General features: G+C 41.9%; 1 protein-coding gene across 1 annotated transcript; it reads left to right on the top strand.

The window, feature by feature from the left end:
• The first annotated feature begins 2,364 nt into the window (after positions 1-2,364).
• LOC145989029 (uncharacterized) lies at positions 2,365-2,940 on the top strand. Its single transcript, XM_083124327.1, has one exon. The coding sequence runs from the start codon at positions 2,365-2,367 to the stop codon at positions 2,938-2,940; it is 576 nt and encodes a 191-aa protein (XP_082980453.1).
• The last annotated feature ends 14,411 nt before the right edge of the window (positions 2,941-17,351 follow it).

Here is a 17,351-nt window from a genome sequence, read left to right as displayed (position 1 = left end):
AAACATAGGGTTAAAATAGTGGGATATGCAACACTGGTATCACCAATTCCACGCGCTCTGCAACGCATTCAGTCTCGCTAGACTCGCTCTAAAGTTTCAGTGTCTCTTCAACGCAATACAGATTCCAGTTGGCGAATCTGCGGTTATAAGTTCGTCTGCACAGTGATTGCAGCCAATTAAGTCCATGCCTGCTAATGGGTGTATTATTTTGTCTGTATATTACAAATTAAATAACGGTTTTCTTGCAAGTTTGCAGTTGTGTCGGAATAGAACCCGTCTCAGTGGAACTATATTCTTGCGCGCACGTTTGGATCTACATATGCGAAAACCTGCCGCAAGGTTGACATGACGCTTGGCTTAGACTCATTCTTGCCATCCCAACGGTAGTCAGGTTGCAAACTCCTAAGAATTCAGGTTGCCAACTCCTGAGAATTCAGGTTGCCAACTTCAGAATCGCCATTATCTTGTTTTTTAAATCAACTTAACTCAGACAGTTTCCAAGAAATTTCTCTGCAGTACTTTACTTTCTAGGCTTTAGGCTTCGCAAATAGCCTGGAATATACGCTCCTGAATATTAGACCTAAGCGCAATTGTAGGTAAGGAATTGTTAAGTTAGGAAGTTCAGGCTTAGAGCTCTTACAATTTAGTTCTGGAGTTTTATTTAATGCTGTACCTCTGTGCAGAGCCTAGAATGAATGAGAAGTAACCATGGCGTCGGGATCAGCTTGGAATACAGTATTGAACACTCAAGACATACAAGAAAGTACTTTTTGAAAAATAAATATTCATGTGCAAATATAAATGATTACAAATTGCAGTTGCGTGCATCGGTACCATACACATATATATATATTTTTTTTAATTGAATCATTAACATCTCACTCTGTCTCGGGAATATGTGGTGCAAGGCCGCGCATAATAGAAGAGAAGGGGAGAAGGCGTATTGGCAGAGCAAAGCAGTGCGCGCTGTTTCACGGCAGGTAGCCGCAGTCGGGTTGCAACCCCCCTCCCACTATGTACTTCCATTTTATATCTCGCGTTTCACCTCCCCGATGGCGCAGTGGTAGCGTCGTTGCCTTGTAATCAAGGGATCCCGGGTTCGATTCCCGGTGGAGGCACATAGTGGTTCGGATCCCACTTTAAACTGTAGGTCCAGTACCGATTAGCCTTACTGTGCATAAAGTGGACTTAAAACACTAAATCAATCAATCTAGCTATCCCGCGTTCATTAGTCGAGCCGTCTCGAGTCGCTTTACTTGTCTCTGGGATCTGTGGAGCAAGGTCGCACATAATAGACGAGAAGGGGAGAAAGCGTGTTGGCGGAGCAAAGCAGTGCGGGCTGATGAAAACGGTTGGTAGCTGCACTCACGAGTCGCTCGCTCGAGAGATTCCAGGGACAGAGTACACAATTAGATTAACTACCTAGGTATACAAAAACCGTTAGTATTACTAAAACGGTCATTGTGTTTCTTTACGGTAGCTGGATGGCAGCGAAAATTGACGTATTAGACAGCATATAACAGTGTAGAAGATAGGAAACAGAAAACTTTTGGCTGAAGGTAGAGAAAAAATATCTTTAACATTAGCAATGATAGTAGATAAGGACCAGGAATGTGCAACGATGTGGGAAATAAATCAGGATTTGCCTGGTTCAGACTGGGGGATGGACACACGTTAAACGGGAGAACGGCAGAATGTTCGTTATGAGGGAACAACAGACTAAATTTCAAATTCTCCTCCGTCGCAAAGAAACAGGGGAGGCAAGATGAAAAATATTACGGATATAGATGAATGTAAATTGGAGAGTGTAATGAACATGGTAAAGAGAAAAGATGGGTTGAGAGGAGAGGCAAATAAGTCACATGACAACTTTCTTACATTATGTCTGGACAAACATGGCAAAGACATTTGAGAGTGGAGAGTGAAAATGAATGACAGTGATCTATTAAATCCATCAAGAACAATTAATTATTAAAATAGTGATAACAGTAAGCGTGTAGTGAAAGCGTTGAAAGAAAAATATGGTAGCTACAGACCCGTAATAAACAAAAAGGAAAAGCAAGAATCGAGAAGGGGAGACAGAAAAATGAACTACGGAATGTACAATCACGGACACTTCTGGCTTGTAACTGCACCATTGATTTTCGATGGTATCGTTACAACCGTGCAGTGTTCGTGACTGTACAGTCGTAAAGCCGTACTTGAAATAAATTACCTAGTCATATCATAAATTCTGTTACAAAGTTTAGGCAGGGATGGCAACACTGGTTGGTAAGGAAACCCGGCAATGCTGGATCAAACAACAACCAGTATCATTGTGTGTTTGGCTATAGTAGCGGAAAGGTGAATTTCACTGCTAGTCGAATGGAGTGGGGTGTATACGAGAACAGTGTGGCAGTAATCGTACTGCACAAAGTTGGCAAATCACCATCGGACATTTTCAACACCCTGAAAAAGCTGAATATCAGCAGGATGTTCGTGCATTGGAGCATCAACAGATACTGTGACACAGGGACAATTGAGAACCGCCCCAAGAAAGGTAGACCTCGCAGCGTGAGGAGCCAGAAGCTCGTGAAAGCAGTGGCGGCGCGGCTACGACGAAATTCTGTCAGGAAACAAGCAGTGATGGCTCGAGAGCTGAACATTTCGAAAATGTCTATGTCACGTGTGCTTCGAAGTGACCTAGGACTCCGCACTTATCGGCGAAGTACTGGCCACTTCCTCACTCCACAGCTTAAGGTCAAGAGGGAGCAGAAAACAAAAATACTCCTTCAGCGTTACGCAAATGGTGGCCATAGGAGGATCCTTTTCACGGACGAAAAATCTTCACGATTGAAGTGTCTTACAATCGTCAAAACGACCGTGTTTATGCCTCGACATCCAAGGAAACTCGTGAAAACACGCCACGGATCCTTAGAGACAATCATCCTGCCTCAGTAATGGCTTGGTGGGGGGGGGGGTCGTTCGATGGCACAACTGACCTCCACTTCCGTGAACATGGTGTGAAAACATCTGCAAAGTGTACCAAGCAACAGTGTTGGAGCCACTTGTGAAATCGTTGACCCGCACCATGTTCAACAATGAGCCGTGGAGCTTCCAGCAGGTCTCAGCACTGGCCCACAAGGCAAAGACCTCACAGGAGTGGCTTCAGAGGAATGTGCCTGATTTCATTGCTCCGGCTGATTGGCCCTCCAGCAGCCCCAACCTCAGCCCATTAGACTACAGGTTGTGGTCCGTTTTGAAGGGCAAGGTCTGTAGGAAGAGGCATCCAAACCTTGCGAGTCTCAAGCGTTCTCTTGTGAAGGCAGTGGCTGACTTCCACCTCTAGACCGTGCGTGCTTCGATCGATGACTGGCCTCAGAGACTTCGGGCCTGTGTGAAGGCCAGAGGTGACCATTTTGAACAGTGATTGGTGCCTTGTTTTGATTGATTGAGTTGGTGTTTTAAGTCCACTTTATGCACAGTAAGGCTAATCTGGACTGGACATACAGTTTAAAGTGGGATCCGAACCACTATGTGCCTCTACCGGGAATCGAACCCGGGACCTCTTGAATACAAGGCGACGACTCTACCACTTTTTTGACAAGGAAATACCCTCTACACGGAGATATCCCCCACCATTCACACTTTTTCTCACTTTTACACTTTTCAATTGTTACAGTTTCTTATCATCTAGACAAACACAAATACCCATGCCTTACCGGGGACTCGAACCCGGAACCCCTGGCGTTGTAGCGCACTCTGCTAACCACGGAGGTCGACAACCACTGAGCCATCGGAGAGGTCGGATTGGTGCTTTGTGTTGGCAAGATCTATACCTTTGTAACATCCAAATTTTAATACATTAGCTTGCTCACTGTGCCTGTAGTTCATTATTAACTTTATAACAGAACTTATGATATGACTAGGTATATTCTACTGGCCCTGGGCGATGAACAGTAGTATATCTCGTCCATCAGAATTTATAGATTTTTCACTATAAGTTACTTGCCTAAGGAAAATTACTGCACGGTACCTTCTTGTTTTTCGTGGAATGAAGTTAATATGAAATCGTGCTCAAGGCAAACCCAGACATCAACTCAAAGCAACTGGTGAAAAAAAGTAATTTTGTTCGATGAAAGAAACTTTTACATAAATTTAAAGTTGAGTCATTTCCACAGAGAAAAACATGTTATCGAGTATATATATATTTTTTTCATTATTATTTTACGTCGCTTGTCTGCCACCTTTGCCTCATAGCGACGATGACGATGAATAGTGGATACATGAAATAGATGAAGGAGCAAAGACGCATTGAAGCCACTTAAATTTTTGGTAGGGACGTTTCACATCTTCATACTCTCATCAATCCAAATTGTATAACACTGAAGTGAAGTAAATGGTTCACAATAGTAATTGTTTCTGAGTCCATGAATATATACCAGACAGTTGTCAGGCCCATGTATAAATAAGACATTAGAGAAAAATTATAAATACTGTATCAACCCATACAGCCTGGATACTTTGGGCCAACATTAGTATTTACTGAATATGGTTGCATGTTCCCTGAAAATGCACCCAGCCACCTGAAATGTTGATTTGATTTTGTTTCTCTTCGTCACTCTTCTGTCACTTTTGACTTATCGCGACGATGGGAATGAACGACGATGAGCTGGATGACACAAAACAAACCCCTAGAGAGGATTGCTGTTCCAGGCGCAGAGACTCGTCATCCTGCAAAATTGAAGCCAGGGTGTACTGCGAGGAAGAGAGGTCGACTTTTTAATAAACAACGAAGATTAACTTTCATACCCCATATAACGATAAAATCTTGCTAATTATCAGGTAAATCAATTAATCATCGTAATAAGCAATAATATGCATTGGATTGTGGCTGTTCACCGGGAGTTGGACGGCGGAGAGCGAAGGACTAGCCTGTTTCCCGAGAGAAGAGGCCGAGCCTCGGGTAAAGAAATAAAAAAATACAACTTTATTACCAATGGTCAGATTCAACTGAAATTAAAGACAGCCCAGCAGCAGATTATCATCGATGAAATCCCCAAAGTAGAATTTGATAGGAGATAAATTAAGCCCGATATTAAAGGTTAAACAGCTAGACTGGATAACAATAGCTACAGACTCCCTGGCACTGTCTTCGGAACGAACGTGCAGGTTACAATAGGCCCGGGTAACCTCTCTTCGAGGTGCTTTTGGAGAAGGGTCAAAGAACTCCAAATATACGGGCGAAGATAGCAGGACAAGAGGCTACGATTTGAGGACAATTTATCAACGCTTGGCAAGAGAGGGTACAGTAACGAACCTTTTGAATAGCAAATAAATAGACGCGCAGAGAAGCGGAAGACAACAGTTTTACTCAGATTTTCTTCGGCGTGTTATCGTGCACAATCTTTCGCGAACCACCCGCGTAAAGTATCCGCTTTGTGTGTCGCACCGTTCCGTGTTGTGTTATTTCGCACGTGTCTGTGTACTATCAAGATGGAGTAGAGACAGAGAAAGGCCCTGCTGGGGGGGCGTCCGACCCAGTTGCCAATCCTTGAAGATGCGGAGATCCAATCTTATCGCCCGGAAGCCATCTATTGACCACGCCGATAAACATCCACGACTCCACCACGAGGACTTCAGTCAGAGCCGACAAAGGTAAGCCGGAATGGACGTGAAAATGGATAAGCTTCGTTAGCCCCGTCGTGACATCCAAGGAGCTCGCTTAATTACATAAAAAATCTCGAACAGACATTGCTTATTACGGTGATTAAATTGCATCAACTATATTTTTAACATATAAAACCGTACAGCTTTCATTTATTCAATTATCCATTTATCCAAAGTATCTAACATTCAGATTGTACGACGCTATAAATTGTCAATATAATAATATAACAGTGATCCTGGTTAACCGCAAAAAAGTAACCATATAAAGATTAACATTCAATTACAACAACATAAAAGGAGTAGTGTTTTGTCGTACAAGTTAAGCTCCTACCGGAACATGGTTTTTCCGTAAATACAAAAGTAAATGTCAAATTAAGAACAGTTTAATCAATGTAGCTAACTTTAAACATGCCGCCGAACTATTATTGTACTAATTACTCATGTCTTTTGGATTGCCGAGATACGAATGCGTGTGTGAATGTATGAGTGAAATGGGCAATGATGTAATGTTTATGCATGTGCTCTTTTATAGAAATTACAGTATATATAGAACTAACCCTGTGGTGTGATTTGTTCTACCCTATGTAATCTCTTGGGCTCCGACTGATGGCACTTACCCTGGGACAAAAGGTAAATAGGTTATTAATGATTGCCTTTTGTTTATTTGTTTAATTGTTTTTGTGGGTCTGACATTACCATTGTAGCGTAGAACCAGAATGACGTCAGGCACGTTAAATAAGTAGACGTCGCGTTACATACCCAGCTGGAATGTTGTACGAAGGCACGACGACAAATATATGCACAAAAAAGGCATTTACATTTAAGGAACAACATTACTGTCCTCCTACGAAACAGTGTGCAATGTGCGCGTTAATATTACAATATAAACAAATGAAGTGTGTAATTCTTCTCGTTCCTCGAAGAAGGCAAGCCTCAAGTAAATTGAGAAACTTCTGTGCGAAACGTCCTCCACCGATTCACATCCTTACTTCCATCGGTGCCGGAGCAAGTTAACTTAATCTTGTCCCAGGTGCTGTCTGCTGTATTCAGAGTATGTGCTTAATTCGCCCCCGCTCCTTTTATGATTCGTTTAACAACCAGGTACACTCGCCCGGCGAATTCATGTTAAAAGCCCACTCCGGGGGTAAGAAGCAGAAACAAATGCTTCGGCCTCTTTTCACGGAGAAAATGGAGTTAAGAGAAGTGGAACATTTACATATGGCAATGGGGATGTTCCGCACAACTAACTCTCAGGAGGATGGACACACTGCGAAGACGTGTTTAATAGGCGGAGACTTTGAAGTCGCGATGCTAGGAACATCAGTGCCACTGAATGGTACTGATGCGGGATAATGTTTATCATGTTTGCTACATTTGAGAACGATGGCAGCACAACTGCCACTCACACCCCAACACAATTGCCACTCGCACCCCAATTTGCACGGCGGCCCACTCAAAATAAGGTGCAGGGTACACAATGATTCGACCCAAACAAACATGGCTCAGTTTCAAAGATATACAATGAATTTCCAAAAAGGCTCATCGAGTCAGTTTTTGGACTTTATTTAGGTCGTTCAAAAATAATGGTCACTCCCCCATAACTTTGGAAACCTGCGTCATTCGTTCAGGCGTGCCGATACGTTTCTGAACAAGACGAGAAAACACGGAAGCAGACAACCATGGGCAACGATAGATTTCGATGGGAAGAAGTAGCCGGTTCGGACACCCACACGAGGTTGGCAACCGTGTGTGGGAACGCAGAACAGTGTTTCGCTGGATGCCAGACTTCATGCGCGAGGACACCACACCAATGACACCCTGGGTTCTCTAGGGTACACCGTGCTGCCTGATGCTCCATATTTCCCAGATTTTGCGCCTGACGTCTATGCTCTGTCCGATGCAACGAAAGAGCTGGTGCACGGTGAAAAGTTTATCTCCAACGACGAGTTTCAGTCAGCTGTCCATTGGTGCTGGGATACCCGCAAAGAATGGTTTGCTGAGGCAATGCGAAAACCGCAGGAACAATGGCAAAAATTCATAGATATTGGCAGAGAATAACTCTAACATAACGTGCACTCGCGTTGTTTAAAATAAATTGTTAGCGTGAGTGACAATAATTATGGGATTGTTGGATCACGTACATAATGAACGGATTCAAACGTGCGTGGGCCAATTCCCAAGACAACGTCCTTTAAAAGGTGCATAGGGAGTTTGAAGGATTTACAATGCGCCAGACAAAAAGGTGGAAACCAGTGATAGCCTAGAAGTGGTAATTCCTAGCTGAGGAGATGCTTTGCCGAGTTCGAGGATAGTAGACAGAAGAAGAGATGCTTATGTGGTTCAACTGTAGGTGGAGGGAGTCCCTAAGAAAATTATCCTAGCTGGGGTCAATGCTTTCTGAAAACTGGGAGGATAGATCACTCCGCGTTCGTCCTACTTCGAACATTGGTGGTAACCTTATTAAAGCCAGCAAAACTTACCAAGACATTTCGTCTCCCGACCTGGGAGTCTCGAAGTGGAAAAACCGGTGTTGCCACAAGCCTAATTTTTGTCCAGTCATAAATGGCATCCTCTGATGTCAACATGCACCCTTTGCGGGCACTTCAGGGAGAGAAAGGGCATGCCAGGCCCATTCATTGCCTAACCGACGGCGATCGTTAAGCTTAGCCGCAACTCGGACACCGAACTGTTGCTCTGTGGCATAAGTTTGGCAATGCTGTACAACACAAGAATTTCCCGTCACCATGGTAATTGGACCAACGGGACTGGTTGAAGGGCTCATGGGACAATCCCTGCCTTCAGACGCAGGTTTGTTCTTGCATCGTGCGGGCTTTGGGCTTTAGAGTGCCTTCAAAAAGATCACTTTAGTTCGGCAAGTACGTTAAAATCGAGTTTTAATATACAATACAGGATGCATGATACAGATATACATAAATCGAGAAGAGAACCTTTAGTTCTTAGAGGCGAGAGTATCGTATTACAACCGGATCAAAAATTATGGATACGAGTTTGGACTTTAACTAAAAATTAACGAGTGGACCTACATAAAACCGAGTAACATCAAAATTTAGGTAATTTAATTCTACGTTAGGTTATGGTAACCATTCTTTTTTTCGAGTATGGCTTCGATTTTTCATCGTCGTCGTGAGAACAACAAGCGTGCCTTTCTTTTCTTCTTTTTTAATTTTCCAAACGACCGTTCTCTTTGAAATTCCATAAAAAAATTTTAAAAAACTTGTGGTCCGATCACCATGAAATTTAAATACAGTGCAGGTAGAATGGTATTAAATACAATTCTTAATTTTCAGATTTTTTTAAATCTGCCAAAAAAGGGTTCTTATCAATTTTGCGAAACAACTTTTTCTTGGCATTGGGTAGCCCTACAAACACGATCTTGGTCTTGTCTTGAAGCTCTTTGCAGGTGTTTTCAAAACCATTATCATTGTCAATTCACATTGCGAAACCGATTTTATATACTTTTATTCAACGGAGTACAGTGCTACGGGTACATAGACACCTGCCAGCTTAGCACAGGGGTATCATGAGATAACTCGGGGCAATTAAACCTGAACAACAATTTGAAAGTTGAGAAAGGAAACACCATAATTTCCCACTACAGAAGGAGCAATTCGTCATATATTCTGGAAAACACGTTCTATATACAATTCACACACTTAATCAATCTTTACAATTTCTATATATCGCTTCGTGTTCCAAATTTCCTTCTATAAATTTCTTTGACTAAGGGATTCTTCTTCTTTGACTATGGCTTCTTCTTCTGTAGCAACTTTCTGCATTCATATATGGACTTCTTCTTTTGCTGCAATCTTCTTCTATGACTACAGGCTTCTTCTTCTTTGACTACAGGTTTCTTCTTCTGTAGCAACCTTCTGCATTCATATATGGACTACTTTTTTTCTACAATCTTCTTCTATGACTACAGGCTTCTTCTTCTTTAGCAACCTTCTGCATTCATATATGGACTTCTTCTTTAGCTACAATCTTCTTCTTAGACTACAGGCTGCTTCTTATGTAGCAACCTTCTATATTCATATATATTTCTTCTTTGGCTACAAGCTTCTTCTTAAGACTACAGGCTTCTTCTTCTGTAACAACTTTCTATATTTATTTCCTCTTCGGCATCTACCCAAAATTCTAAAGTCCCTCCTTTGGGTCGCTGCTGGAAGCACTGCGCCACCGCCTAACTCAACCAAAAAAGGGTAATCGAAGGGCGCCGCCGATCCCACGCTCAACCTCGACTCGGAGCTGCAGTAAATGCGCTACACGAAAGTGCTTGGGGCTGCCGAAGACTTGGCGCTTCTTTACTCTTCCTGTCAAATTATATACGATATTAATGGCGATCCTTTATTTCTGACGCCTCGATAAAATTCATTATTATTACTTATTCACAGATTCAACATTTATAATTAGCTTTACTATTTATAATTACTTTCATATGTTTTCCTCGCGCGTTATTCCAACAATCAGCGATCTTTCATATTTTCCCGCGCCCTGCCATCTATCGTCGGCTGTATAACTAATCTTTGCGTTCGGATACGTAACAACAGGTGTGTGTTGAACGTGGCAACACCGCTCGCACTGACAGTCCCCAGTTTCTATGGTTTAACGGAAATCGCTGTAGCTACAGTACATGCGGTCATGGACAACTCATTTTTTCCGCATTCAAGTTATCAACATGCTTCACAACCGCTGGTGGCAAAAGAAAGGGAAATTAAACATACTACGAGGAAGCCTTTCCAAACTCGAGGTCCTTTCCACATCCACCTAAAAAAGAACGGTAGGAATCATGCTTTGCCATCCCCTACAAACCAAACACCCCTGTGCAAATTGGCCATCATTTTTCATAGAATCGAGACGGGCCAGATTTACTCCCTCCCGAAATGCATCGATCAGCGTCATGTAACGAAACTGATAATTTGTTTCCCCGGACCTAGCAGAATAAGCTGCCTTAGTTCTTCGCCGCAACCTACACGTTCGGACCGACGGATGTCCGTGACACCCGTGTTGGATTGCTGCGGTCGGCAACTCACCCCCTCCCTCGCCCAGCGAGGATTTTCACGGGGCGTCGGCTGCCGCGCTTGTTGTCGGGAGTGCTAATAGAGAAATTGCGGGTCCCCGGACACCCATTACACAAATGTCGCCCATGATTCTTTGTCGGCGAGGCGAGGAGCAGGTGCCTTTGCCTCGGTTGTCAGCGACGATTTCATTATTTCCCACCTCTCTTGTTCGCAGGGAGGTATTAATGGGTGTTGCAAATCGAGTGACATACGGGAACGTGGCATTGGACGCGGTGAAACAAGGGGGAAAACAATGTTTCTTTCACCTCAACGCGACTCCATACTCTGTCTCTGGAAGCTGCGGAGCACGACCGCGCACAACGGAAAAGGGGAGAAAGAGAGTTGGCGGAGCAAAGCCGTGCGCGCTGCTGCAAACGGCTGCTAGCTGAACTCGCTTCCCCTCTCACGAGTACATTGGTAGAGCGCTCTCGAGTTATTACTTGCGCAGAGACTTGTTTTCGTTCGCTCGCTCCAGAGATTTCCGGGACAGGGTGTATTTCCCTGTGGTGGTAACGCTTGTACTCAAGGGGTCCCGTGCTAGTTACCCGGTGGAGGTGCATCCGAATAGTGTGGTTCATTCCCGTTTAGCTGAGGCTGGTTCATTTCACAATATGCACAAGGCAACTGCTGTTCAAGTTAATACGGCTCTGGAACACAGGAACAGTCGAAATTGGGACTCGCCTCGGTACACTGCACGCCTGCTTCATTAACCTAGAATATGCCAATAATTGATGGCCCCAAGTTAAAAACATGCAACAATCAGTAATAAATATTGCAATTGCCTTAAATGCTAAGAACTAATAATCAATTCACAACTCATCATCAATAGCGAATTGTATTTTGGTAACTAGTGAAATTGGGAAATGGTTAAAGTTAATTTATCTAGATGTTACCGATGTCGATGTGACGCTTTGAGGTTGGTGGGAAATACCGGGTGCGTCAAAAAAATGTACACACACTTTGAACTGTCATAGAAAATTTATTTTCCAACCTACAAGGTTAAATTTCTGGGAAAAAGAAAGGCTACAATTTGAAAAATAAGTGTACTTTCTGGTCAAACTCAATCTTCCAAATGGTGGTTAAAGTAAATGTTCAAAATGTTGGCCTTCGGCTTCGATACATTTCTGAGTACGAGTCACGACTGATTCCGTACTGCGCACCAAAGTGTCCAATGGGATTTCTGCACACACCGCTTGAATCTCATCCCAAAGTGTGTCCAGGTTACGCGGTTTACGACGGCACACTAACTAACTAACTCTCTAGCCTTCTTAAACCCGAAGGTTCATGGCTGCAGCAACACAGGCCTTCCATCTGTCCCTATCTTGAGCAAGATCTATATACTCTTCTCCATCCCTACCGATTTCCTTTAGGTCCATCTCAACGTTGTCCCTCCACCTTCGTCTTGGTCTTCCTACAGGTCTCTTACCATCAGGTTTCCCAACAAGAATCTTGCAAACGCCTCTTTCCTCTCCCATTCGCGCCACATGGCCTGCCCACCTAAGTCTTCTTGATTTAATTATTTTAATAATATCTGGACATGAATACAAATTATGTAGTTCTAAATTATGTAACCTTCTCCACTTACCTGTCTCCTCATCCCTTTTAGGTCCAAATATTTTCCTAAGGATCTTATTTTCAAATACTCTCAATTTATGTTTCTCTTTCAATGTAAGGGATCAGGTTTCACACCCATATAATACTACAGGCAAAATTACTGTTTTGTATATTTTAACTTTTAGTTTCTTAGATATTAAACGAGAAGACAAAAGTTTATGAAGAGAGAAGTAACATGCATTTCCTGAATTAAGCCTACTTTTCCTTTTCCTCTAGCACACCTCATCTTTTACTGTGCTCCATAAGAAAAAATCGAGCGGCGTAAGGTCTGGAGAGCGTGCAGGAAACTCGATTGGTCCCCTGCGTCCTATCCACTGGCCTGGTACATTTTGATCCAGGTATGCTCGCACATCCCTATGATAGTGCAACGGGCGCCATCTTGTTGGTAATAAAACCTGTAATTACCGTACATTGCACGAATGGCAGGGAAAATGGAATCCCCAAGCACTGTTAGGTTCTTTTCTCCAGTTACAGTACCTTCAAAACGGAAAGGACCAATGAGTCCCATAGGAGACAAACCACACCACACATTTACACCAGGCAAATTCCCAGCCTTTTCAACAGTAATGTGGGGATTATCTTCAGCCCGGTACACACAATTATGCCTATTGACAGTTCCATTAAGTTTGAATTGTGCTTCATCCAACCAAACAATGCTACCCATAAATCCCGGTTCACGTGTAACCATCTCCTGAACCCATTCACAAAATTGTACCCTGCGATCTGGGTCGTCGTCACTTAGCTGTTGCACCAGCCTTGAAATGTACACCGCAACTTGCATTTCTTCAGAATGCGTAGCACACTACTAGCACTTACACCACTCTCACGTGACTCTTGCTCAGAAATGTATCGAACTTGAAGGCCAATATTTTGAACATTTACTTTAACCACCATTTGAAACACTCTTTTTGAACAGAAACTACACTTATTTTTCAAATTGGACTGTAGCCTTCCTTTTCCCAGAAATTTAACCCTGTAGGCTGGAAAATAAATTTTCTATGACAGTTCAAAGTGGGTATACTATTTTTTGACGCACCCGGTATATGTCTTGGTCTATAATTAATCGCGCACTGTTATCGCTCACAAACTGTCATTGTCACTAATGTAAAAATTATAAATGTAATTGTAAACTTTATTGTACATTATGGCGTAATTTTTGCGTATGTCACTAATGTCACTGTAACAATTAAACATTAGATCAAACTGTCACTCACAAAGCTACGTCTCTGTTCTGGCCACCAGAACAGAACATGCATATCATGTAATATATTGCACACTTCATTGTGTCTCAACATTCAATATTTACTTTTGATTATATGTATTTAATATATGTATTATACTTGTATTCTCACATGTAACAAATAGTTAATCTTAGGCACCAGGACAACAAGCGCTCACCCTGGAATGTATGCGGGTGGAGGAGGGCTTACTTCAGGGGTTCCCCTTGATAAATTACTAAAGATCTTTCTTTGCCATTTAAAAACTTTTTCCTGCTCGCTTCATATTCCTTTTTCTCCTCTTCATTCCTCGATTCTCGGGTCTTTACATTTACAGACGGGGGCGTGGAATCTTATATATTCCTGACAAATTCACAACTTGATTAATAGGACAGTCAACAAAGGATGATTTTGGGGTCCAATAGGGAAAAAAAATCAGGGAAAGCTGGAATACATTTTATTATCTTTCTAAAAGGGTTCTTAACAACATACTAATTTTGCACCCCTCTATCACCCCGGATTTGGCAGCCATATTGGAAAAATGGCGCCCAAAATCGGTTTCTTGCAAATATCTCGCATGGAAAGCATTTTACAGCAAAAGAGGCTATGACAAAAATTAATTAATCTACATAAAATTCTCTACAAAAAATATTCTGCGCATTTTTTTCTAGGAAGCACCATTATGGCGCTAGAGAATCGAGTATTTTCACCTTTTTCCCGCTCCATTGTGAAAGAGCGACTCAAGAAAACGCTTTTGCTCGGTAGCTTGAGGTCTTATTTCTTATTAAAATGCCTATTATAAATGTTCTAAGGACTCTTCTTGAAAATGTATTCTCAAGTGGTAATATTAATTAAAACATAATTTTGTAATATTTAACATAAACCAAATGAACATAATGTCTGTATTTCTGCTGCTGTTAGAAACCAAAACAACGCTTGTCTTCTACCAGCAAGAATTCTTGTAAGTGAATGTGAAATAGATCATCAGTATTGACGTGAGCTTGCAGATCAAAGTGAAAGCGACAGGCCACAGGGATTTCAAATCTAAGTGATGACACGGTCCCCTTTAGTCTAAAGGAAAACATTCACCGTGTATGCGCGCACAGCTGACGAGGTGCCACAAAGCACGGTATTGAGAACAAGGCCCAGTTGGAGTGAGTGACACGTGCAGATTGCCGTGTCGCGTCAGTTCGAAAAGTTGCATTTATTTCTTACGATTGGTTTCGAAGAGACATGTGCTGCTTCCATCTAACAGCTCCGTTCGTCTTCTATACTATGTCCCGGGAATCTCTGGAGGGAGCGAACGAAGACAAGGTCTGCACAAGTAGTAACTCGAGAAGACAGTTAACTAGACCAATGAATACGTGAGAGCGAATATAATTTCAGGGTGGAGGGAAAACGACTGCAGCTACTAACCGCTTACAGGAGCGTGTACTGCTTCGCCCCGCCCACAAGCTTCCTCCCCTTCTCTAATGTAACACACGGCCTTGTTCCAGAGATTCCTGGGACGGAGTATAGAAGAGGAAGGGAGTTTTCAGACGGAAGCCGCACGTGTCTCTTGGAAACCAATCTTAAGAAGTAAATGCAACAGTGTCAGATTTTGAACACGTTATTGAACATTTTAGCCCAATTTCTCTGCAGCTACAAGTCCCCTTGTGCAATCTTTAAGGCGTTTACAGGGTATAATGAGAAGAATCTCTGGCGTTGCAGCTTCTTGTCTGTTGTGATACTTTCAGAAAGTGGTACAAAGAGAATCATTAAGAGAAGGCTTCTTGGTTGTCCACACGCCTACCTCATCAGCTATAACTGGTATGGGGCAAGTTTGTACTTAAAGTTTCCTTTGAATTGGTCTTGTGACTTTTTAGTAAAATAAAATAAAAACTCAGGATGAACTGGATACAACACATCTTATTTTCACTTCAGAAGTGACCGCTCCAGTAATTAACTCTATAATTTTGCTCAAACTTGACATTTGCCAATTTTTTACCAACGATACTCAACATTGAAGACATTCCAACATCATAAGCATCAGAAGGGTTGGTTTTCTTAATCCCTCTTACTTCCGTAATCACTGACTTTATGCCATCAAAATCAGGGATGGTGAGTGAGATGAGAATGAGTGACAAAAGATTGATTGAGTTTGAGTTTTAAGTACACTTTACGCACAGTAAGGGTACTCGGGACTGAACCTACAGTTTAAAGTTGGATCCGAACCAATACGTGCCTCCACCGGGTATCGAACCTGGAACCCCTTGATTACAAGGAGATCACTGCGCCATCGGGGAGGCCTCACTGACAAAAGAATTGAAAGTCTTGCTTATCCCTTGATATATGAGATTTTCGTGCATCGACAAACTGCTCATCTATTATAATGAGCATGCCAAAAATCCACTTAGCACTGAGTCGGGTCACTCCTCTGCCATCCCCCACAACTCTTAAAGGAGCGCATCACGGATCAGTCGTTATATATGACCAGATCCCAGAGCTTTTCTGATAATTTTATTACGGTTTGAATTGTTGTTTTAAGTCCACTTTATGCACAGTAAGATTAATCGGGACTCGACCTACAATTTAAAGTGGGATCCAAACCACTGTGCAATGTGTCTCCCCGGGACCCATTGATTACAATGGCGTTTTATTGTTAAAAAACCTTTTTGGACAAAGTCAACATGTTGCATTGGAGTTTTCTTCTCTTTGAAACCAAACATATTATCTCCTGCACACAGCTGACATTAAACTATTTCACATAAAGAACTGCATGCAATGATAAAAGCAATTGAACTCATAAATGACATTCTGTACGAAAGAACAAATGTAATAAGTACAGTTTTATAGAAGATAAATACTACAAAACATCATGGAAAATATGTTTTCGTGAGTTCCGCACTTGCAAAACTGGGCGGGAAAAAGAACTTAAAATTTCTCGCTCAGCTAGCACCCAAACGGCGCATCCTAGAAGAAAAATGCACAGAATATTCTTTGTAGAGAATTTTATATACATAATTTTTTTGTCATAACCTATTTTCCTATAAAATGCTTTCCAAACGAGATATTTGCAAAAAACTCATTTTGGGCGCCATGTTACCAAGATGGCGGCCAAATCCGGGGTGGTAGAGGGGTGCAAAATTAGTAGGTTGTTAAGAAATATTTTATGAAGATAATAACATCTGTTCCAGCTTTCCCTGATTTTTTTCCTTAATGGACCCCTCTTATTGACTGGCCTATAGGTACATATCTGGAAATATATTTCGGGATGAGTCCAAACAAAATGTCCCACAAATAATAATAACATAAACGTTTATAATTAATACTTATTACATCAATTGGTAAAAAAGATTGAGATAAAACCACACGTGTTCAGTTAAGACACGTAGTCAAGATAGCTCAAATGTATATAAAACTAGCTCTCCTGGCAAGTAAATTAATGTCATTTTTTTAAAATGGGATATTAATTGAATAACAAGAAGGAATATGATGTTCTATTGATGAAAAGTAAAGCTCCTGATAAATATATTATGCATATTATTATGAGCAGTAGTGTGCAAAACTCTTTTTAGGTACTGTTAATTCAAAGCCATATGATCCCAATCTAATCCTTGCCTTCGCGTAAGTTGAGCGGAAATAAATGATCCTCCATTGTACAGCAAATGCTAATCAAGTATAATTTGATTATTCAATACAAGTACTGCGTAAATATTTCGGGGAGGTCCATACTCCTTAACCCCCTTCTTATTACATACTCTTTGATCTTGAGCAATTTATTTGATATACTCCATTCCAGGTCTGCCAATAC

The sequence above is a fragment of the Lepisma saccharinum genome, chromosome 6, assembly GCF_977018435.1.
Source record: "Lepisma saccharinum chromosome 6, izLepSacc3.1, whole genome shotgun sequence".
NCBI lineage: Eukaryota > Metazoa > Arthropoda > Insecta > Zygentoma > Lepismatidae > Lepisma > Lepisma saccharinum.
The sequence above is the reverse complement of the archived record's forward strand: the minus strand, read 5'-3'. Positions and strand labels throughout refer to the sequence as shown.

Coding starts and splice junctions, on each gene's coding strand:
- LOC145989029 (XM_083124327.1), top strand. CDS start 2,365: ATGGAGTGGGGTGTATACGAGAACAGTGTGGCAGTAATCGTACTGCAC.